Raw genomic sequence first — 25,826 nt, 5'->3', positions numbered from 1 at the left:
CTGGGCTACTAAATAGAGGCTATTAAATAATCCAGATAATATTTCAGTTAGATGACTGTAACATCTTGAGAAGTTTTGCAAATACATTTTAGGAAACATCTTTACTCTCATTTTGTGCTCTCCCAGTAGCAGTTTTCTGCAGCCAATCTGGTCAACTGCTTTTTCAAAATTTAAATAGCTCCAGAAAAACCTAACTCTCTTTCAGTGAAACACATTTCATCTGTACATCAAAGTGAAGGGAGCGTCAAAAATTAGAGAAATGACATGAGAACAGCTTGAAATCTCTATACACCAGGCAGGCATGGGGTTGAGATGCTCAAGCTGCAGCTTTCCATCCATTTTCTCTGCTGCAGTGCAGTCAGTGCAGGGATAGCCAGTCTCTATCCCTAGCACCAGCAGCTGCTCAGTGAATCATCTTGGGGCAATAGGTTCATCTGAGAAATTCTTCCTTCCCACCCAAATGAGTTCTTATTTACCCCAGTCAGTTCCTCAAACTGACCTAACATCAAATCATAGCAAGTTATGCCTGCAGGAAGGCAGAGTCTGTGCACAACCAGAAACACAAGGTGGGCAGCTCTGCTGATCAATGTGAAATCATGCTTCAGTCTGCCTCCCTAACCTGTCATCATCACAGCACTCACAACAGCTCAAAGAGGATCTCTCAAGATCTCTACAGCATCTAAAATGAAACAAACACTCCTGCATGGCTGAGTCATTTCCATTACTTTGTGATCAGTCTATGCACAGTTTTAAGTACTGTAAATGACCTAGCTCCAGATACCATAACACAATTTTATCAATGGCACTTGAATCTTGGACATAACAGACTGACTCATGCTGTTCCAGATATTCTGTAAGCAGGATTACATACCCTCTTCTCCTTCTATACTCAATCTGACACCAAATGCCCCCTACCCACCACATTTTCCTACTGTTAAGAGTAAGGAACACTAGAGAAGAGGGTATAAGAGGCCAGGATGAGAGAATTTAAGATTATCAAGAGTTCTGCCAGCCTTTATTTTCACTTCCAAATTTAATGTCATAAGTGAAAAGTGCTTTTTTCTTGTGTGCCATTAAGCGAGCAATTTAAAAAATACTTTTCCAGTATGATAGTTTGAGAAATGCTTATTATGTTTGGGATTTGTTATTATTCAGGAAGAAGAAACAACAACAACAAAAATCTACCAGAATTCTACCACAGAAGAAAACTATCAGAATCTCACTTCTAAAATAAAAAGTTTATAAGTACATGTCCCAAATATCTTCTTGTCATTGAACAGAACCTGCATGGAATGTTCTTAGGAGGAGTTGAACAGAAAGAAAATCTCACAGTGGATTAACATTACCAAAATTTGTCAGAATGCATACAGGAAGGAAAAGTACAAATACTTTTCTATGTGTAAAAACTTTCATTTTTATACCTGTTTGGAAAAAGACTCTGGCAATTGTGGTGCGGCACAGTGGACATGGAGTGCTGGCTGGATTGTCTTTGGCAAGCATCCTTAAGCAAGGTTCACAAAAGATATGGTGGCATGGATAGCACATGTAAGGATTGAAATAAACATCCAGACACACAGCACAGAGATAGCTTTCTTTATCTCCTCTGAGTTCATGCTCATCATCTGCATGCAGGTTATCATTCGCAGGCTGCAAGAAGAAAAAGAGAACATATTTTCATATTCAGCTGGTAACTATTTTTGATAAACCAATTGTCCAGAAGGTAATTGTCAGTAATGCTTAAGAACATAGTACACACAGGTGATATTCTTAAATTTAATACTTACTTTTAAAAAGATGATGAAACATAAAACAGGAATGTCAGAAAAAGTCCTCCATGGAGAAGATGAAAAATCATAAGGCAGTAAAAGAAGGAAGTAACAAAACCAAAAAGGCAGAGTAAAATTGTATTATGATCAGATTTTTTCTTTTAAAATGAATTTTAACAATTTATAAGTATCTGCATTACAAAAATTGATGAAACATAGAATGGTGTGGCATGAATGGGACCTTTAAGATCATCTAGTTCCAATCCTCCTGTCATGTGCAGGACACCTTTCACTAGACCAGGCTGATCAGAGTTCCATCCAACCTGGCAGTGAACATTTCCAATAATGGTGCATCCACAAGTTGTCTGGGCAACCTGTTCCAGTGCCTCACCACCCTCACAGTAAAGAATTTTTCCCTAATATTGAATCTAAACTTACACTATTACAGTCTGAATTCATCCCTTGTTCTATCACTACATGCCCTTGTAAATAGTCTCTCTCCATCTTTCTTGTAGGCTCCCTTCAGGTACTGAAAGGCCACAATTATGTCATCCTTAAGCCTTCTCTTTTCCAACCAACCACTCAACAAACTAAAACAAACCAAATACTCAGTCTTTCCTGATAAGGAAGGTGCTCCATCCCTCTGATTATTTTTCTGGCCCTCCTCTGAACCTGTTCCAGCAAGTCCATGTCCTCCCTGTGCTGTGACCCCAGAGCTGGTGCAGCCCTGCAGGTGGGGTCTGAGCAGAGCAGAGCAGAGGGGCAGAATCCCCTCCCTCCCCTGCTGCCCACGGGGCTCTGGATGCAGCCCAGGACACGTTTGGCTCTCTGGGCTGGCAGTGCCATGGCTGGGGCATGTCCAGCCTCTCACCCAGCAGCACCCCCAAATCCTTTTCTCGGGGCTGCTCTTGATCCCGTTATGCCTCAGCCTGTATTGATACCAGGGCTTGCTCCAACCAGGTGTAGCACATTTTGCTTGGTCTTATTAAACCATTATGAGATTCCTGTACACTCACTTTTTGAGCTTGTCCATGCCCCTCTGGATGGCACCCCATCCTTCAGGTGTGAAAATACCATTACTTTGCCAAGAAAGGCAAAACAAAATAAAAATACCTAAAAATAAACTGTATATTATTCTTCCTTTGAAAATTTGTGAAGGGCATGTTCCAGCAAGAATGAATTCTTGCTGGAGCATGCCACAGCTTTATTACAACAAAGCACAATGTAAACCTTAGGGTAGAAAGTCTAGGATCTCCTACCATCTTTGGTAACTCCTTGCTTTTGTCAGCACATGTGCTTCAAATTTCCTTGCACTGCTATATTTGCATGAAGACAGGTGGACCTCCCAAATGGTGCTCATCCCAAATGGATGTAACAACTTGTGTGTATTGCCATGTTTCTGGTTTGCTCTTGTGAGAAAACTAAACCTTTCCAAGTAACCTGAAGATCTGCTATTAATGGCTCCTGAGTTTTTGGCTGTCATGATTTAAGAATGGTACTCCTCAATTCAGTGCTCCTACTGAGATTCTCCAAACCATGTGCCACTCACTTGCTCGTCCTCCCTTCTGCGGAGGGCTGGAGAAGAATTGGAGGCACAAAAGGTAAAGATCCCATGATGAGATAAGAATAATTTACTGGGAAGGGCACTGAGGTAAGAAAATGAACAGTAACAGCAACAATACTAAAGGCAGAGAGTATAAGGAAAAAACACCATTATTGCTCACTGTGGAAACCCCTGACAACAGAAAAATACCCCACTGCTCCCTCTGGCTCAGAACCTGCACCACACTTACTCAACTGGAAGAAAGCCCTTTTTGGAAGAGACTGCCTTCCCCTGACCCCAGCAATAACATAAGGTAGAACAGAACAACCCTTCTGGATATTACCTATGCCCCCTTCTGGCTACTGCAAAAGTTAAGCTTATCCTGATTGGAATGAGGATATTGGCTTCAAGAAGAAACCCATTTTTTCATCTTTATGGGAGACACACAGGAGAAATTTACTATGCTCTACCCCTTCTATCCATCTTCTTAGTTTCTGTTTCTGATTTTCTTTCACACTCACAAAATCCAATATAGTCCAATAACCAAGAGATCCACCAGGAAAAACCAAGACAGGAGCATATCAAGACACCGCTGAGTGTTAGAACTTTTCCCTCATGCCCCTTACTCTAAACTCCCAATCTCTGCCTGCACTGTGCAGCTTCAGTAGGAAGTGACAGAGAAGATTTGGAGGGTGCCCAGAATCCAGCCAGGGTCAATCTACCACACTATGTATTACAGAGGCCACTTTTGAAACTCATAGGCCATGACAGACCACTACTGCCTGACACTTGTACCAAAAGTTGATGACAATTGCTAATATCACGATTACTGTAGATATGGGAATCTCTACATATTTCAGAGATGATTACATTTATGGCTTATACTGGTTTGGATTGCTGTCTCTCATTATTCGCAAAGAGTATCTCTCTCTCTGAGAGATACTGAACTCTGCAAATTGTGAATAAATCCTTAACAGTAAGGTACTGTGGATTGCATTAAAAATACAGAGCAGGAGTATTAAGCCAAGATTTACCAGTTCTGGACAAACACTTGTCCTGTCATTCTATCTTAGCCTTTGCATTGCACTTGCCAGGATATTAGGTGGCAAGAGGGCTTGTAAATTCTGAGCTGTTGTGCCAAATATGGGTGGAGATAGTTTTGGTTTACCACTGTGTCCAAGTGCAAGCTCTTGTAAAATCATGAATGTCAGTAACTGTGTGTCTCTTACCTTAGAACTTACTATTCCAGTTTGATTTTCTCCACTTGACAGGGCTGCAGAAAACTTTGGTGTGTACTGAAATTTACTCCAGAGGCAACTAGGCTGTGCTGATTAGCAGGAGGCACATGTCTGCCTGGACTAACATCCACAGACAGGAGCAGCTTGGGTCCATTACTTCCAGCTCCATGCTATAGGAAAGGCTCTTAAGCCAACATTAAATACTACAGTATTGCAACCATCAGTAAAACTGTTTAAGCCAGACTGTCTCTACCCTTACAGCACAGAAAACCCACACCAGAACAGAATGGCAAAGGGTAACAGAATTGATTACAGCTAAATAATTTTAGAATGAAGTAAGCTTCAAAATACCATTTCTCTGGAAAAAAAAAGTGGAAAATAATTTGTCAGAGAAAGTGATGAAAGTAATCTTGGGTAATTACATGACCAATGTAATTGGTTCAGCAGACAGCAGGAAACCCCAATACACTGTGTAAGTAACAGTTCCCTCCAACCCTGCCACATGGGCTTGACAGTGCTGGGTTAGTGTCTGCACTTAATGGTCTTAAATGTCTTTTCCAGTCTATATGACTCTATGATCCTATGCAATGTCAAAATCAAAATTAAAATCGAACACAAAAACAAAATGACAGGGAGCAGAAAGCTTTTGCTAACTGGTTTTCATGAGCACTGTTTGGAAAGAAAATATACTGGAAAATACACCATGTGTCCAGAGGAGCTGACTGCAAGATAAATGTCTCTCATATGGCAATTAAATAACTAAGAGAGCTAGAGGCAAAACTGCTGAGGACTTACAGGTAATGGTTGTTCTGAGACAGGTTTGTAATCATGGTAATATGCATGCACAGAGGTATCTCAGAACCAACTGCAATTAGAAAGATCAAAATTATTCTAAATGTGCAAACAAGATCTAGTTAGGAGTAATTTTCTTAGTGGAAGAGACATCTTTTCTAAAGCTTTGCGTCCCTTTTCAAAAGACCTATGTAGGCACATGGCATTATTCAGTACTGCAGAGCTAAAACCAGAGAAACTTCCTTATGCAAGAAGCTAATGCACAACAATTTAAACAGTCATTATTTTCTTGGTTTGCAATTAAGTGATGCCTATACATATTACTAGAGCCAGGGCTTTAGTGTAAGAAAACTTTACATGCATAAAACAGAATGGTTTTCTTATAGGATTATAGTATGAACAAAATTGAGAAAGGACATGTAAACATCAAGGAATTAGAAGATTGCCAAATAATAACAGAGAAAGGCTTGAAAGCAAAACTATTACTCCTAAGAAATGAAAAAAGGTAAGAGCCTTTCATCTTCCCATATTGATTGGGAACTGCTAATACACCTTTGACATTAATCCCTGATATTTCACTGCTTGGACACCTGAAAGATACTAACAAAAGAAAAGTGAGGAACAGTGAACCAACTTGTGCTTGAGAGGCCTATAAAGCATGTTAAGTAACAAGGAGTCCCATACAGCAGTGGTTGAGAAGAGGCATGCAGATATAAAATACGGATATTAGAGCTTGTGAGAACTCACTGCTACTGGATTACAAAAAAGTATTTGATTCAGTTTCACATTAAGAAAGAACTCATCCACCACTGAATAACACGATCTCTCATGCATGATTTACTTGTAGTCATGTGAAAGACTTAGACCAAGTGGTCATACACACTTGCAAGTCAAGATTTTGTATGAATGCTATCAGTAGGAGGAAGTTCAGAGTAAAACGTGAAAGTACAATCAGAACAGTGATAAAACCAAATAAGGCACATATGACATTTGACAAAGATGCCACATTATGAAAAAGAAAAACAAGCTGCAAACCCCTTCATTTTAAACTGACTATTCAGAATGCTTTGTAAGCTCAAAAATGTCCACAGTTGAAAGGAATGATGACTGAGGAAAAATCAGTTCTATATTTCACATAATTGTCTTGCAAAGAAAACTGCCTCTATAATGATTTGCAGCTCTAAACGTGAAGACTTTTAAGTCTTCAATTATAATTAAGAATCAGAATCATACACCTCAAGTCTGAAAAAGTGAGAAAGAATGAATACTGATACTGTTTCATACAAAAACAAAAAGAAATAAATACTTCTTGATGGTTACTGGACAAAAATATCAGTAGATTTATGTTGTCCCACAACAGCTTTTGAACCTCTTAGTCAATTGCAAGGGTAATAACCCTGGCATGAAGGTTATTACATCAGGTATATTGCTTCCTGAAAATTTCTTAAAATTGACTGGTATATTTGCTACAGGGGCTGAAATGACTGTCACTGTTATGAGAAAATACTTAAGTGTTCTGTTGCTTCAAACATAATTTATCTAGCCTTATTTCTGTAGAATAAATTAGTGGCTTTTAATGGCATTTCAAAATTAAACTCAGAAAAAAAAAAAAGAATCCAATACTGAAATGCAGAAAAACCCCACCGAAAAATATTGCTAGCTATACTAGTAAAAGCTCTTCCAAACCAGGCCATTAGGTATGCCAGGTTTTGCATGCCTCTGAACACTCAGTTCACTGGTATAATGAATACAAAAGGACATATTTTCAGATATTTAGCAAAACTAAACTTGAAACACAAAAATCATCATGGGGTAAAGAGATCAATGCCCATTGCTTTGATCTTTACAAATCAATAATTGAGTCTAAACTCCCTGCACTCTAAATTTCTCCCCATACAACATTTCAGGAAAACTCAAAAGCAAGCCAAAAACGTCAAAGCAGAGCTCTGTGGAGCAACCTATTGCCATATCCTCTGTTCAGAATCACAGAACCACGATGAGTCACATTGGGAGGAACCACAGTGATCGATTTCAATCAACCTCCCTACTCCAGCAGGGTCATCCCAGAGCAGACGGCACACATTGTGTCCAGACAGTTCTTGAATATCTCCAGTGAGGGAGACTCATAACCTCTCCAGACAACCTGTTCCAGTGCTTGCTCCCCTGCACAGTGAAGTTCTTCCTCATGTTCAGGTGGAACTTCCTGGGCATCAGTTCCTGCACATTTCTTCTTGTCCCACTACTCAGCACCTCTGAGAAGAGCCTGGATACATCCTATTGACACCCTCCTATCAGACACCCGTGTACATTGATCAGGCTCTCAATCATCTCTTCAAGGCTGAACAGGACCAGTTCCTCAACCTTTGTTTGTAGGAGAGATGCCTCAGCTCTTAAATCATCTTTGTAATCCTCTGCTGGACCCTCTCCAGGAGCTCCATGTCTCCCTTGTCCTGAGGAGCCCAGAACTGGACACAGCACTGCAGCTGAGTCCTCATGCACTCAGGACAGTCTTCTTGGGCAGTGGCATTCAGAATCCCTCTGCTGCATTTGGGATTGAAAAATTGCTATAGGGGAAACAACTGAAAGACATTTCTTTCATTATTTTTCCGGAGGAATTTATTTCTAGAGCTCAGAAGCCAACAGTAGTATTTGTTTATTTGTGTGTTGGATTATTTTGGTTGTATTTTTTGTTGGGCTTCTTTTGGAGGGGTGGGGTGTTGTTGGGGTTTTTTTGTTGTTGATTGGTTGTTTTTTTATTCAGCCTCATTTAGAAGTTGCCTTAGGCACTGGAGTTGTTCATCAAGGTACAGGTTGGAGTTGTGAGTGACCCAGTCCAGTGAGTGGCATCCCTGTCCATGGAAAAGGATTGGAAGTAGATGATCTTTAAGGGCCCTTCCAACCCAATGCATGCTGTGATCTTGTGGGGTTAATTGCATTGCAGACCAAGGTTTCTAAGGCAACTACTGATAGGACACATATACTAGAGTACCTTAAGAAAGAAAAAAATAGAAAATGCCTGAGGCATAGCAAGTTAACCAATTTGTCTCAATGAAATACTTTCACTTTCTGAGGAGATAAACACTTATTTTATTGAAGAAGTGGAAAAAAACCTCAGAAAAATCAAAGGGGAAGAAAACGATCTAGTACCTTTTCTTTTTATTCCTGTCCATACTTCACAGAAAAAAGAATAATTTTTATTCTATTTTATTTCTGATTCATATTGTTTTAATGAAGTTGAAACAGGCGACAAAAAAGTGAATGTTTCTTGTGCTAGACACTGTACATGGGTATTATGCACTTATCCCTTGTTTTTCCAAGCATCTTATATACTTGAGTTCTTTATGATAGATTTGAAATTATTCAAGCATTTTTTGTTATGCAATTTGGTTAATCTCTGCAGTTCCTTCTATGGAGTACTAGCCTTTAGGCTTTTGAAATATACATCTAAACTGGCAGCTTTACATATTATTACCCTTTTGGAAATTTCTCTTAGAATAATCATATTTACAGAACATCTGTAAACACAGCTTTTATGAAAATATTTGGAAGATCCCTGCAACTAATTTACGGACTTATAATAAGGTTTTATTCCTATTAAAATAATTCAATTATCAAGAAGAATTGAGAGACAGGCTACTGAAACAAATATCAAAGTTCTTGTACCATTATCACCTAAACACTTTAATATTTATAATCACCCTTGACTGGTATAGAAAAAAATAGTGCCATGTTACAAGCTTATCTTAGTTTTTATTTTGTATTTCATAAAACTCATACATCGCTTATACAGGCATGTAAGAAGATGATGTCAGCATTATAGTAAAGTGGCAGATGAAGCTTTCCACCAAAAATAAACATCCAGGCACAGCTATTAGTGTCACTAGATTTAAGAATAAAGCAAATATTAACTATTATTCACCTTTATTGTGATCACTATTTCAAACAAAGAGAAGGAAAATTCATTCCCAGAGGCCTGCAGAAACTTCTGTGAATCTCACAGAGCCTTGATATGATGCCTCAATGATAGATAAAAGGATCTGTAGGCCCTTCTGTTGTGAATTCCATACAGAGAAAACTTTTCTTTTTAACAACTTCTCTTCTTTTTTTACAGAAGTTGTAGGGAAGAAAATAAGATTATTCCTCCTCCTTTTAGTATTATATATCTTCTTTGCATTTTGGAAACTGAAACAATACAGAATTGGCTGTAGCAGGTATCATGAGTGCCAAACTTTTTCCTCAGTTTTACAAATGACTTGGAAATGGAAGGTCAAATTAGAGTCCTAAAGAAGTAAACAAATTGGGGTTTTTGTTACAGCAAAACAGTTGCTATCTATATTTGAAGTCCCCCTCTCTAGCACAGTGAAAGTGCAACTCCTCTCTAGGACAAACCTGTGGTTGTTCTGGTTCCTGGTAAAGAGATACAGTCCTGTCAATTTACAAAATTTATTTTGGCTAATTTTATACCTGCAAAACCAGCTTTTTAAAAATTTTAGTAAAAAGATTTGCAGCACTGAAGTAACTGAAAACTGCTTATTTTTTCTTTCTTCTTCGAGGATTTGTGTGAAAGTAAACACCATTACTTTTAGGGAAAATGCTCATAACAAAATGTCTTTAAAAGAATATCTTGAACAGTGCTTCTACATTTTGGCAGATTTGCATAAGTATAGTACAGGAACAAATGCATCTGAAATGCTTCTTGTCATCCAGTATAAATTACAGTGATGCATGACACAATCTGAGGTAACAGTATACAACAGACATTTAGTGAAGAATACTGACTTTTACCATGTACAAAGATCTCTTCCCCAGCAATATCAGCAGAAAGTGAAGTAGGCGATATGGAAGAGTGTTTGTCAGATTGGAGGTTCGTTCCTGTTCTGAACAGTATTTAGAAACTGTTTATAACTCAATGACACTCCATATGTGGAACACTGCTTTCCAAAATAGTAAAATAAATGCACAGATATTTAGTTTCCTACCAGTGTCACTGCTCCAGGCAATTGCCTGCTCCAAGGTAAAGTTCTTTCTACTTATAAAGTCTACAATAACTACAAATATTTGTCTGCAATTAGCAAAAGATCAACATCATGAGAGTTACACAGAATTTTTGGCTGCTAGATACAGTTACAGAAGACTTCTTACCATTTGGGACAGAAAAATGAGTTTGCTCAACTGAACTCTCAGAACAGGCTTTTTCAAAAATGTCTTCAAATGTTTTTTAAACTAATTGCTCAGTATTTTAATGTAGCCATAACCATCCTTTCAGTCATCAGCTGTGGTGATTACATCATCACTCAAATTTATTAATACAATAATAACATGTTTCCAACACAGGCTGGGGTAGAAGTCACAAAATTCTTGCCTTTTAGTCATCAGACAGAATAAGATTCATAACAATATGACCAAAGGAGGTATTTAACCCAGATAAACTAACTCTGCTTTTATCTTTACTCACGAGGATGTGCATTAGAGTACAACCAACTCTGACCCTTCATTTGGACACCTGTGAAATGTGACATCCTTCTTTCTGGGGTGGGTGACCACTGTGTGCCTTAGACTGAGCTCACCATTCACCTCCAGATCAAGAGATATGAATCTGCAAGCATCCTCTTTTTCTACAACTGATGTATAGTTTGTGAGATATCACATTAAACCATTCATATTTGAGATGAATTGCTTTAAAATAAGTTGTCCTAAAATTAGGAACCTAAAGCTATATTTAGACAATTAAAGGACTGTCCCAGTTTTCAAAATTTCCTTATCTGGCTGGAGCAATTGGGTGATTATCTTCCTTAGAACAATCAGGCCACCTATTTAAAGTATGTTGGCAAAGTTTTTTAAAATCAATTTAAATATTGATTACTTAAATAGACTCCATCACTAAGCAGCTTTTAGAGTACAGCATTCAATTGCTTTGAAGGAAAATTAACAAGAAAACAGTTTAAACAAGAAAAGAGTTTAAAAAAAGAAATTATCTGAGAAATTTAGGTAATGTGATTGCTTGACTGTTGCTTAATTTTCATACCTACTAAGATGACTATGGAATAATCCCAGCTTCAGCAGAATCAAATATTTTAATTCACTTCTTACACAAGGATGACTTGAAAATTCATATACCGTTTTCCCTTAAAAAGCAAACAAACTAATCACCAGAATACACAAATATCTGTTTCCACTTAAAAAAAAAAATCAGAAAAATTACATTATATTTTTCATTACTACAAACTTACAAGAAATAGAAATCTGTTTGATTTCCTACAGAAGCTGCATTGCCTTTCTGGAGATCTTCTCAAAGTTGTAAATGACATTTTTAAAAGTGAAAAATTATTCAAGGTTAAGACTCTAAGAGCCATCTTGTGATGATGAATCTTGATTCAAGAACTTTATCTCCATTTTCATAACATAATTATCTAAGTAAAGATTGTAGTTTGTAATCTATCTGTAGTAGACATTGCAATGCTAAATTAAAACAATAAACAACCAAAATACAAAAGTGTTTCAGATGTCTTCAGGCAGCAATAGAAAAATATGTCTCTTTTGTTTCTTCTTGTCTTGCAACCCTTGGAGACTGACATTGAAATTTGATCCTGAGCTGTTGAAAAAAGTAATCCAGGTAGAACTGCAACAATAAAATGCAGACCTAATGTTATGTATATTGTTTTCTTCTGACTAATAATATCTAGATGTTCAGTTTGATTATTACTTCTCAACTCTTAATTTTTATCATACTTTATCAGGAAGTTTATCAGAAATATTATTATAATAATATAATTAATATAATATATGGTTTGGCATTGGCAGCAGTTAGCCACAAGCAGTACATTCCTTCCTTGTTGTTTTATCTGATCATATCCAAAGTCATATAAATCGTGCAAAAGCTTATTTCCCTCAAATAGAATCCCTGTTAGATGTCACAGTCTGAAAGTGCTAAATATGTATGGATTCAAAGGGGTCAGCTGTCAGTATTCTGATGCCTGAATAAATCCACTTTCCAGATACTTAAATTAAGCTGCTGTTATCTTTCCTGTCTGATAAAGAGAGCAGAAATGATTGCTTACTTTTTATTTCATAGTATAAGTGCAAAATTTTGTATGCACGTATTTTTCTGTAATTATTAGTAATTTCATATACATGTCTATAAACACTTTGTTCATGCAGAGCAAACTACATTCCCTGAACAGCTGTTGAAACATTGACACTTTATTTTATGCAAGGCATTATTTGTCTCTGTGGTATAAGCAAGGTATTTGCACCCTACTTCATTTCCCCCAGATATTATTTATGAAGACAGTGAGGCCATTTTAAATTTTAGGGTGCCATGAACCTTCCTACAAAAACCTTGAGGGGTCTGAATAATGACCTTTGAAGATTTCAATCTTTTCTCTTTACTGTAGTTTAATATTACAGATTTTTGTTCTAATGAAGCATCTCACAAAGTCTTTAGAAACTGAGTATGAAAATCTACCCTAGCAGAAAAAAAAAAGAAAATCAGAGTGTGTAAAGCTTTTCCTTGGAACTGCAGGATGCTAGAAACAGAAAAATCAAACTGAACATCTACTATTTCACATTTCTCTTCCTGGATTAAAAAAGTAGGATGGAACTACAAATGTTGGTGCAACACACCAAACAAAAATAGAATCTTAGCAGTTACTACTCACCTTTCAACAAAGACAACATTACCACGAAATATGATTTGATTTAGATGAAGGCAAAACTCTTGTTTGAGGGTTAAAATTTTTTGAAAAGTACCCCAGAAAAAAAATTCACCATAAGTATGATCATCTTCTCATATCCAAAATGAATCTGAACTTTTGGATTTCACTAAGCACTAGTAAACCTTATCTAAAAAACTTTACTCCTCGTACAACAAGTTGCCAACTACATTCATTAAAATTCTCAAAATACATGGATTTACTGAAGCGAATGCAGTGCCCTACTACATCACATATTTGACCCAATTTAGATATATGACATAATGAATACTTGGACCTGGCTATGATAGTCAACATACAAAATAATTAATCATCGGAATACAAGGCATCTCAAAAATTTCAGTGCTGACATCCTAAAAATACTTGCAAGACTGACATCAAGAAGATATAAAAGAGTTTAGAATTTTGTAGAAATATAAAGAAACTAGAACACACAACCTACACTGTTTTCAGGTGAAGAACAGTTCAAAATAGTACACAAGAAAAAGAGAACACCAGGAAAGGTTATTTCAAGCTTATTGTTCTACATAGTGTAAAATAAACTGCAATTTATTTTTGTGGCAAAGTACCGTACTATAGTTTGATATTAGAATATCTATTCACTTTCTTAAAAATTCAACAGATTTCTAACACTGCCCACTACTACTAACATATTAGTTAAAGACTGGTTCTTTTTTAATTATCTATACTGACATTAAACAAAGACACTATTTTGTACTTTGCATCTAGTATAACAGTGAGGGGGAAAATGGAATTACTATAAAAATAATCCTAGTAGACTTAGGTAGAGGACAGATCTCACCCAACAGCCTCCCTCATAATCCTAGGACTCTCAAGTGAGGTCTTAGAAACTTTCTGATGTTAGCTAATAATTTTCATCTCCTTAATGTGGGCAGCATGTTATGTCCTAGTTTAGCAGAACAGAGAGTCTTTTCTAATGAGGAAACATAACAAGTGAAGACAAAAGGCCCAATACAGTGAAGCACACACAGCAAACCAATGCCATTTAATTTGATTGTGTTAGGTTGGTTGCCTCCTTAATGTAAGTTCGTAGCTGACAAACTGTAAGCAGTTTTAGATGTATTATTTATGTCAGTTCTTCAGGCAAAAGCAGGGCATGTTTGGAGCAACAAAGCTCACTTTTACACTGTTCAAAAGCCTGCCAATCTTATAAAGAGTAAAACTTGTCCAGCTCTAAACTTTTCATTTTATGACTTTCACAGTGCACTCAGTGCAGGGGTAGCACTTAATTTTGGATCTTAAACGACACAAGCTAAAGCCTTCAAGCAGAAGATGTAACGTAAAGCCTTTGTGAAGGGTACAACCAGCACAAATTCTTAGACTGCATGACAAATTCAAATGTTCTAGCACCTAACATTCTGTTACTAAAAAGAAGTCCTAGTCCTCATTCTACAGATAAACCTTCAAATGTAATAAAATTTAACTGATGGAGACAACCTGAAAGAAAAACTCAGTGATGTGAGCTCTGTCCTGCTTAAGCCTGAGTGCAGTCTTAGTTCTGAAGTCAATCACTGTCAACTTTAGTCATTTAACCATGATCATTTAGTGGATACATGGTGTATGAAACAGACTCAGGAACTGGGGAGGCTGCTGGGAAAATGCAGAGAAAACCTGGAAGGTGTGTCAAAAAACTTCTACCAAATGCAGAAATAATTTTTTTTCATACCTACTGTAAAGATATATGGCATAGATACATGTCTGTGCTTTGTATTTGTGGCCAAAAGAGTGCTGATAGCACACCTGTGTTTTGGCTATTGCTTCATTCCTTGGAATGTTTCCTTTCCTATTTTACACAGGCTGGGTCTGGGCTTGAGGCTGGGAGTGGACAGAGGCAAGACAGATGACACATACCGCCGAGTGTCAGGCTCAGCAATAAATGCTCAGGGAGATGAGGATGAAGGGGTGAGCGTTGGTGGTTATATTTCTCTGTGCACCAACCATTACATGTGCTGAAGCCCTGATTACTAGGAAGCAGCTGGACATCTAACTGCTGATAAGAAGGAGTGAATAAACTCCTCTTTTTGTCCTGCTTGCACACAGAGCTTTTACCTTCCTGTTAAATTGTCACTATCTTGATCTGTGAGTGTTCTCACCTTCCTTCTATTTCTCCCTCAGGAATGGCCCCCCTATTTGCCTTTGCAAGAGAGACAAGTGAGCAGGGGCTGGGTGGGTGGGTGTTTGGCTGCTGGCTGGGGTCACAGCTCTGAAGGTACTGAGCAGATATTAGCAAGTGTTTAATTATTCTTCCAAAGACTCTATCTTGTCAGGAATAAAGAGGCATACATAAATAATTTTATTAAAAAACAACACCCCCCCCCCCAAACAACAAACAAACATACAAACAAAATAAAACAAAACAAAAAAACCTAAGTCACTTGTTCCATAATGATGGGCATTAATTGTACAATAAAAATACAAGAAACCACTGTAACACTAAGTTAAATGATGTACTCAGGATTTTAATAGCTCTTCAGCCTTCAATCACAGTTCACTCACACTACTCCTTACATTACTTACATGTAATCTTTGAGTTTCAAAAGTTATTTTTTCAATGCCAGAAGAGACCAATTAATATTAAGTGCTTTAAAACATTATGTAAAAAGATCTTGTCAAAAGCCCAAACTGATTTATAATGTAATAAAACCCAGTGAAATCTTACTTCTATGATTTTTATAAAACCCATCTCCATAAGCCCCCCAAACTAAAAGGAAGGAAATCAGAAAAGTGACAGATAACATTGGAAAGGAGACTATTAACTTGTCCCTAGATCTGTACTACATACTTGCTTTCACTACTTCAACTTATGTTCTCCTAGCACCAAATCTAGTCACTAAGATACTCCTGAGATTGCAAAGATAACACATCAACACAGAACCTGATAAATTAATGCCAGAATATTATGCCTGCCTTATCTCTAGGTGTTGTAGATTTCCAATGACTGGAGACTTTCTGAGCATCTAAATGTGGTATAAACAAAAACTTATATCAAATAGTGTAAACAATACATCTCTGCCTTGTAGCAATGACACCTTGAAAAGAAAGGACCTCCGACATCACCCTTAACAAAGAATACGACTTTGTTCTCATTTCTTACAAAAAGAACATTTAATTTTCTGTGTTTACAACAAAAGCACATAATCTGATAATCTAAATGATACAGTTTTCCAGGTCTGTATTTCAAAAGGACAATCTTGTAGAAGTTTAAAAGGTATACACACTAACATCAAACAGACACTGCTGTCTCATTTTCCTCTTTACACCCATTTATAGAACAGATAGCATCATTTAGCTCTCCACTTGTATCAAATGAGATTACTTTATAATGGAAAAAAACCCACTTTATAATGGAAAAATAGCCACAAATATTATTTCATAAAATGTGTAGCTGTACTCATCATGAGAATTGTCATATGGCTATCTGATATAGTTACTTGTGCTAGGACTGCAGGAATTTAAGAATTTAAGAATTCAAACTCCTAGAAGAACTCTTAGAAGAATTATGACTCATTTCAGTTAAAAATGACAACAATTTTTACAAGAGAATCCAGGAAAAATCCTCAGAGAACACAGGCTCTCCCAGGTTTGAGTATAGCTGTTTTAACTTCAGTTTTCAGTATAGCAAAACAAATGTATGTTACCATCAGAAGTTATGCATACAGACAGGTACTTTCTATGCTTCTAGACAGTAAAGTGTGAATTTGTTTTACCCACTAGATAAAGGTTATTTGCCAATTAAAGCTTTAAACAAAATTACTTATTCCAAAGTGATTTGCAACAGTAACCCAGTAAACAATGAATCTCTTGAAACTTTAAATCTCTTAAGAGGCTCTGAATCAGAGCCTCTTAAGAACTTCTGATAATATGTATTTTTATTTTTAGATTATACTGGTTTTGTGCATACTGATTTATGAATATCAATATTAGATATTCACTTAAAACTTTCATAGATAAACTTTCAAGACAACAGCTCTGTGAAAGTATATATCATAATTTATAGCATAATCAACTAAAAGATATTTTACCTATAAAATGAAACTAAATTAATAGTTCTGACTTCTCCACATTACCACAATCAATGCAGAATCTTTACTGCATCTGAGAAAACTACTACATAAAATTACAATCTTTCAAGCTGGAGATGATTTGTGGTTTGCACCAAGCATATACTTATATACACACATATATACGAAAGAAAATTCTTGTAATGTGATCTGGGTAAGATGATAATTCAGTCAATGTTTGGGTTTTCCATCATTTTCACCCCTGGAAATACCCCAGGATTCCTAGTGCTCCGATGAAGTACCTACACTGTACTCAACACTCTCAAAGAAAATACTGCCTGGAAAATGTGACATGCTTAGTTTTGCATCAGTCCAAAATGAAATTTGGATTAGCATCCCCTAGTCTTCCAGCTTCACCATAGCATGCCATTGTTCTCACACCAGTCTCCACAACCTTTTTCTCCAGTTGTAATCTCACTGAACTCTCTAACTACTGGTCCTCAGAGTAGAGCCACTAAGATGATCAGAGGGCTGGAGCACCTCTCCTTTGAGGAGAGTCTCAGACAGCTGGAGTTGTTCAGCCTGGAGAAGAGAAGGCTCCAGGGAGACCTTATAGCACCTTCCAGCACCTGAAGGGACCTACAAGAAATACGGGGAGGGACTTTTTACAAGAGCATAATGTGACAGGACAAGGAGGAATGGCTTTAAAACAAAAGAGGGTTGATTTAGATCAGATATTTGGCAGAAATTGTTTACTGTGGGGGAAGGGAGGCACTGGCACAGTTCCCCAGAAAAGCTGTAGCTGTCCCATCCCTGGAAGTGTTCAAGGGCAAGCTGGATGGGATTCTGAGTAACCTGGTCTAATGGAAAGCACCCTGCCAATGGCAGTGGGTTTGAAAAGATAAGGCTTTTAAGGTCTTTTCTAAACCAAACCATTCTCATTATATGATTTCCAGAACACATTCTCTTTTTCAGGGAATATTTTTAATTTTCTGAAATTCTGACATGACACTAAAAATTTTCTACAGAGATCAAATTAAAATGCCACTGACTCTTAACCTTTAAGTTCTCTGAAAAATGTCTGGGCAATTTTTCTGCTATCAAATGTTAAAAATATAGACAGTACTGTAATTTCAGTTCAGTTTTAAAAATGTTTGTAGAGAGTAGTTAATATGCTTATGATGTAAGTCATGTCCACTCAACCCAAATTTAGTACAAAGCAAGGAGTACAAAAATGAGAGTGAAAAACTGTCTTTCCTAAAATAAACTGAGAAATAATTCAGTCTTAGGGTTCAAAATTTGGTTATCCAAAATTATCAGCAATGCAGGTCACCCAGGGAAAACTGCTAGGTAGGATGTTCCTTTTCATTGTTCTTGCATCATTGTAAATTAAAATCAAATCAGTGTAAATTAAAACACACCCCCACAAATATTTTAGTATCTTAGAAACACTGGATTTACCAGATTTCTAGTTTGCGTTGTGCTTTTGCTGTGTTACCATACTCATTTTTTAACCCCCAAAAAAAGAGAGCAATCACATGACTAGATGAGCAGGCTGCTCCTAGTGCTTAAGAAGTGCTCTCTAAAGTGATCACTGTTAAATACTTCTCATTACAGAAGTGGAACAGATAGCTGGAACTGGGGGTTCGGGTAGGTCCTTTCAGAACTGAAAAAATAAATACTTGTATTAATATCTTTTACAAATTCCCTACATAAATGGCACTGTGCAGGTGCTTAGACTGATCTTAATTAAATAAGAATCAACACATTTTTCCACAATACTGCTTCTCCATATCCCAGTCCTCCCCCTGTCCCTCCTCTCCACCTCCCCGGTATTTAAAGATTTCTTACATAATATGGGAGGAAATTTACTTTCAGAGCTTTTAAATTTTTAAATAATGTTTTAGACTGCTGCAGAAAAAGTAGTCCTTCTCAACACCACCTCCACCCAGTAATCTCTATCATTTCTACAGCAGTATAAAAATGTTATAAAGGCAAAATGCAAACTTCTTGACCATACAGCAAAGCAATGTATCACTGTATATGCTATATGATTTAAGCATGGATTGTTAAATACATTGAATATGTGAGGCTAGAAAAGCTCAAAATCAGATTCAAAAGAAGTCCATCTTCAAAATTTAGAGGGATAGAAGCTGGATCAGTTTCATATTCACATTATAAAGTCAGGGTTTCAATACACGATGATTACAGTCTAGCCCTCAACTTAACTCTGCTTTTAGCAAATCAGTTCTGTGTGTCTCATACACTTCCACTGAGGATAATTACCTTTTTATAGCCATCATAAGAAACACCCATCAAGTGAAGATGATTTGCTGATAGGAAATAGTATGACTCCAAATAACCAAGACTTTAACATGAGAACATTTCCTATGAAGATTATTAGACAGTGGAACAAATTAGTTGCAAAAATCAAAAGTATAAACCATATTTTCATGTTATAGCTTGGCTGATCTACCAGCTAACATTTGTTTACCTCCAACCCCACAGTTCTAACTATATTCTTATGCTGGCTACAGCAAACAAGTAAACCCACCTTGGTCTGATGTAGAAGTAAAAGCAATAGGAATGTATTTAGTTTTAGAGTTTCTTCCTCTCTGAATCAGGGCAACATGGGTCAGATGAGACAAGGTAAGAAGATAGCTCTGGCCAGAATTGTATGGGGGTTCCTTTTCATCCACTTTAACATGAAACCACCACCTACGCTGCCTACACACACTATCATTTGAACTAAAAAAGTAGTCAGATGCTGGCATATTTTGGCACTGTCATGTGGTTCTGATTGTGTTGGTATTTTGAACAAAGAACCGTGTAAGTTTCTCAGAATATAATTCATAAAACTAAACTGCAGTAGTGTATCAGTCAGATGGTGAGTCACATATCCTTTCATTGATGTTCATGCTTGACAAAAGCATAACGCAATTCCTGGAAATTTCTGGTTCAGTCACAAACATCCTGTGCCCATCCTCCATTCTGACAGGCTGGTGTTGTTCAGACAGTCTAAATAAATCACCAGTAGGAACCCCATAGAAGGGAACATGATGCAGCATAATACAGTATCATACCTTTTGTTCTTTCTTGTGCCAAAAATCTACCTTGGTTAATAAATTGTCAAAAGGACTACTCTATAAAGTAGCAGGGACCTTGAACTCCTAGAGAGCTTCCACAAGAATATGTCATGGAAGATGTATCTTGTACCAACAGGCTCTAAATCGGGAAAAGTGAGCTGGCATTGATAAGAAGTTTGTAGTTCAGCACAAACTTCTGATGAAAGAAAACTTAAACAAAGCACTGGTTCATTTCAGAATAAATTTGACACTAACCACAAAAATTTTATAAACATAAGCATTCTACACTAAATTACTAAATTACTAAATTACGGGTGCGGTGTCCTTAGAAAAATTCCTTAGTTTGGATGAAAAAACAAGTGATGTTCTTGTGCAAACTACGGAATGGTTGTACTTTGTTTTTTATTAATATGTCTTAACTTCTTTCTTAAAAGTAAAAAGACAGAGCTAAATAAAAGACACTCTCCATCCTGCGTGTTCCACATACACCCACAGGTTCCTGGTCTATTACTTCAACATCCAAATATAAGTGCAAGTTGATGGGCACCACTATTTTCTATTTAGATTTCACTTGTGTAAGTAGTCATGGCCTCGAGTGAGCTTGCTCTGTTTCACCCATTCCCCTTTTTCTAAATAGTCTAGGCTCACAACAAAGCAGAATAGAACCAGGGAAGGTATGTGCATTTGCACTCAGCCTCCACTACCTTTTGTTGTTCTTCCACCTTCAACTGCAGTCCTATGCATTCTACCAGGAGCATGACTAGAGACAGATAAAGAAAAAAACCTGAATTTATTTTCTTAGGCTAAGTGCTCTCCCTCTTGGATTCTAGAGGCATAGGTTGTCAATGAATTTACAATCAGCTCTGTCTGTGCCAGGTCTCTTCCCTCTTCACACATAAAGGACTGCTTACAATCTAGAACGGGACAACAAAGGATTGCTGACAGTGATGTGACCTATGTTTGGGCCATAGTTCACCAGCTGAGGGGTTTTGCCACAGAATTTCTATACCTATGGCACTAGAATGTATCAGCTCACATTCCATACACCATGTATATGGCTGTAAAATACTGATAAAGTTTTTTATAATATCCATTTTGAGGTATAAAAATTGCTTTCTTCCACTATGCGCAAAATGCGATTTTCTGCCTGTTTTTCCTGAAGAATTACTTGAACAATTGAATGCTACATATAATAAATGATGATTCATAATAAATGATGCATACAAAACTACAGCAAGTCTGCTCCCACAGCACATGCACAATTGTATTTGAAAAATGACAAAAGATTGATGGAAGACAAGTGGAAAAACACCTCAATTTACTTCAAAGTTCTGAGATGCTGAGAAAACGCATGAGAATTCAAAAAAAGCAGATGCAGTGGTCCAAAGTCTTTGATATGGTGTCAAATCAAAGCACATATCATATCACAGCACATGGAAGGGCAAAAAAAGCAAATGGCTGCCAAGAACACAGATAGAATATTAGGTAGAGAAACTTAAGACAGGTAAACAGATAACTGTGAATTTCATCCAATCAGATCACTGGATGTATTGAGATGAAAAATGTCAAATAAAATCTGTTACAGAAGCAAGAGAACAACGTATTTTTGTAAGTGTAACTGATGAAATAGTGGTATAGATAAAGAGAAACAGAGAACCGTATAATGTTCTGCTACAGTCAATAAGATGTTTGCTGATGCTGCCCCTGACAGGTTTTACATAAATTCAACCTAGAGAAAATGCAGAGATCAACTGGGAGCCCATCTTAGCACTCTGGCTGAACAACTACATTCTACTGCATCTTTCCATTATAAAGTAAGATTATAATATACTAATAGTGGCTCAAGTTAAGCCAAGGAGATCCTCAAAACGTTCTGTCCCCACTGTGTTAGGTCACATACTGAACTTTTCCCCATTTATCCTAAAAATTCAGTACTACTCACACATTTGTATTAAAACAGTTTCCATTCACTAGTCAATCTTACATTTATACTTAAGGTAAAGGGAATTGGGTTACCTTTAGAACTAAAGGAATCCAAATGACAGACATCCCCTCAGTGGTTAACCATTCTAAATATAGATTCCATAGATTAACAGATTTCAATCCAGAAAGATTAACCTAGTAGTAATTCTAATACATTATTTATATCCTCCTGAAACAGCTTACTTTTAGAAATCAGATCAGTCTGTTGTGCTGTGCTGCAGATAGAAACAGCAGCATATTGTCACAGCAACTACAAAAATGGTGTTCTGCCTTTCAGTTTAATGGTTCCCTGATGAAGAGAATTGATCATCTAGCAGAATTCTTTCTCTTCAGCAGTTTTGCTAATGCATAAACCCAAAATTCAGCTTTCTAATACACCAAAAGTGGTATAGCTCTTTACTGTAACATAATTTGCCATACTCAATTCAATCTGGATTTTGGACGTACCTCAAAAGAAGCACTACTCAGTACAAGCTGTGTCATGCAGCCAAGAGGAACTACCAGGTCTGTCCATGTCTACTCTTTAAACAATCTCTTCACATTATTTTTTTACAACCTTATCTGTCCTGTAGAAGGTGAGATGGAGCACCAAACCCGCTTCATGGGTTTTTCTGGAAAAATACAAATTATAAAAACCACATGCAATTGCCCTCATGGGATACTGCCTTTTTCTCTTTGCTATTCCAGAATCCTATTTTCCACTGTTGTTAATAAAACAAACAAGTAGTTCTCTAAACAACAAACTTGATATGCATCAGAGTAGAGGAACAGCAGGTCCTATGCAGGAGGACACGTTGTTTCTGGATGTGCCAGTGCTGACTGGTCTGCTGCAGTGGGGCTTGGTTTCTACAGATTTTTGCCTAATGATGTGTATCCTTCCCTATTACAAAGCCCCTGTAGAGTGTTTCACATAGAGCATTTAGGAGTCCCCTATGTATACCTAATTTCCTAAAATTTCCTAAATATTAGCAATTGTCTGAATAAAACTTATCAAATCATAAATTGTAGCTGGAATTGTTGGGAAGGATGAAACAGGAAAGCCTTATAAATATGATTGCTTGGCAAAAGACTTTAAGAATATGAAACCTATAATGGAAGTAGAAATGAAGGCGAACTTTGAGATGTAAGATGCCAAGCTGTTAGTTACTGAACAACTGGAAAACAATGGTTTAGCCAGCTGAAGAGAATCTGTCTTGATTGAACAATACCCTTGGCAAATAAAGGGATGCCAAGGGTCCAAAGCTTGGGGAGACCCTGCCGATGTGGCAGGGAAGAAAAAAGGAGCCTAGAAACTAACTTTTAGAGTTTAAAACGTAACACGATATGATAATGTAGTACTTCTAATAGGCTGTGTGTAGATTCTATAGAATTTGTGTCTTTTACTGGTTGGATGATTGTAAATTAGCATATTCAAGACAAAAAGAGATATAATGTAACGTAACAAGAACTTAGGCATCTTTTCTTTCCCTCTCTCTCTTGCTCTATCTCTCCCGAGCTCGCTTCTAGCTGTGGCTGGCAGCTTTAAGCAGAGCTCTTGTACTCACAACCCTATGCAATAAACAGTGTGTTTTAAGAGCTGCCCAGACTCCAGAGATATCTCAGGACTGTCCCCGAATCTCCTACATGGAATGAAAAAAAGAGGGCAGAAAACAGCGAGGAAACACACAAAAAGGACGACTGTAAGATGGTTTCCATACAAATGATCAGCCCAAAGATTTTAGCTTTTTCCAGAAGAATGACTGGCACGCAGCTTTTACCTTCTTCCGAGAATCACAAGTGTTATGTTTCATGCTATTCATACGTGCTTGTTTGTTTTTTTTTTTTTTAACAAACATTTTGCTACAGTCAGAATGCTCCAGAGTCATCTGGAGTCCAGTCCAATTCAGGGAGCCCACTCAATGTAACACATTGCTTGGTTCCTTTCATTATTTAATATATTTTAGTTCCTTCACCATGTCTGACCTTTTTGATGTTTTAATGAATGTTCTTTACTCTGATTCTTATTAATTAAATAATTTCCATGACTTATTTTCTTAATCTGCAAATTGCTTGGCTTGAAAACTAGTATGACAAGAAAAACAGTAGGATAAGCAGACAGATGGAGTTTTATTTTTCTAGTAAAGAGCATTTCAGAGAATTTCAGAGTTGAAATTCTAACTCTCCTCTTCCTGAGACATACTAATTTTAATCTGAAAATGGAAATTGAGATATTCTAGATTACATCTATTTTTGATTTTCTAATTTTACATTTTCAAAAGTCCCTGAAATTCTTATTTCTTACACATTTTTGGTGTGTGTGTGTTTGTTTTTGTTTGGCAGGGGTTTATTTGGTTAGTCATTTCTCCATTTTCTATACATCTTTTACCAAAATATGAATTAAAAGTTTTGCATTTATGGAAGAAAGACTCATCTTTCTTCACCAGTTGCTTCCTCTCAGTTTCCCTTAGATAAAATACCATTTTAGTTCCCAAGCTGCTAGCTAATTATTTTCAATTTGCTTCAGAATCTGTATTAGCAGTGCACTTTAGCAAAAAGTCTAAACCCAAAGCAAAACTCAAAACAGCTTTTAAAAACTATGGAACAAAATACAAATGAAAGAAATAATGGCATTACATCTGGGAGAAGCATCAAATTATTTATTTAGTTGAGTGTTCATAATGTCAGATATTTATTTGTTTGTAAATAGTTCTACTAATCATACAAGATTGATTAGTCTAAGTAGTACAATCTCTCACACTGTAGCCAGAAGAAAATGAGATATACAAATTATGAAAATAAGATCTCTTCAACTTTTTGACTTAAAAATATTAAGATTTGATTGACTTTTTGTCAAAGTTTTAGATTTTTTAAATAAAGACTTCAAGGAGAAAGCCTTGTCCAATGAATATGTTTCTTCAGACAGGTAGCATTTTCAAAAAGGTAAGATCATTAATGAATCAGGACATTTAATGTCTTCATTTTCAATATGTCCAAATGTTTTCTCCAATTGCTAGCTTTTAGAAACAATATCTCCTATCTCCTAATGCTCAAATGAAAGGTAAAATAACTTTAAATAGAAACTTGATTACAAATTACTAATAAGGGGAACTGAAAATTTTCTAGTGTTCTCACATAAAGCAGATATACTCTTGAAAGCAAAATAAAAGAGAAATAAAGCCCCTCACATTCCATTCCCCATAATTCCAAATTGTAATAAATGTGAAGCATATTTAGCCAAATCATCTATAAAGGAAATTATTCTCTGCTGATGTGTAATCATTATAATTTAGATGTTGATATAAAACATTAGAGAATCATTTGATATCAGAAAAAACAGAGTTTCAAATAAAATTTTGGCAACAGCTAGCTTTAAAAAATGATGTCACAGTTTTACACACATAAGGTTGTTACACCATAGCATAGGAAAAATTTTTAATCTAACTTTTTGGTATAAACTTGTTTTTTGACATTACAAAGACCTTTTTACTCCTGAAAGACTGCCAGCTGCTTCAGCTGTAACAATAGGAGCTATCTTTCTGTACTTCTGAATTATTTCCTTAATCCTGAAATGCTGTTACCATACAACATCTCCTCAGTATTTTGCAGTACTATATTTAAAAATTCCTTTCACTAATTTGTTACTTTAACTTTACCATTTCCTACTACAATCACTGATGGCTTATCAGCTGCAGAAACAGTTTGTAT

The 25,826-nt window shown here is 36.6% G+C and overlaps 1 protein-coding gene across 2 annotated transcripts in view; it reads right to left on the bottom strand.

Moving 5' to 3' along the window:
• RNF180 (ring finger protein 180) overlaps positions 1-25,826 on the bottom strand; it is a 68,299-nt gene that overhangs the window by 22,533 nt on the left and 19,940 nt on the right. For both annotated transcript variants that reach the window (XM_063423272.1, XM_063423271.1), the window contains exon 5: positions 1,422-1,647. In XM_063423272.1, the coding sequence (XP_063279342.1) occupies positions 1,422-1,647 (226 nt within the window). The remainder of the gene's footprint in view (positions 1-1,421; positions 1,648-25,826) is intronic.

The sequence above is a fragment of the Prinia subflava genome, chromosome Z (genome assembly GCF_021018805.1).
Source record: "Prinia subflava isolate CZ2003 ecotype Zambia chromosome Z, Cam_Psub_1.2, whole genome shotgun sequence".
NCBI classification, from domain to species: Eukaryota; Metazoa; Chordata; class Aves; order Passeriformes; family Cisticolidae; genus Prinia; species Prinia subflava.
This window is presented reverse-complemented; position numbering and strand designations above follow the sequence as displayed.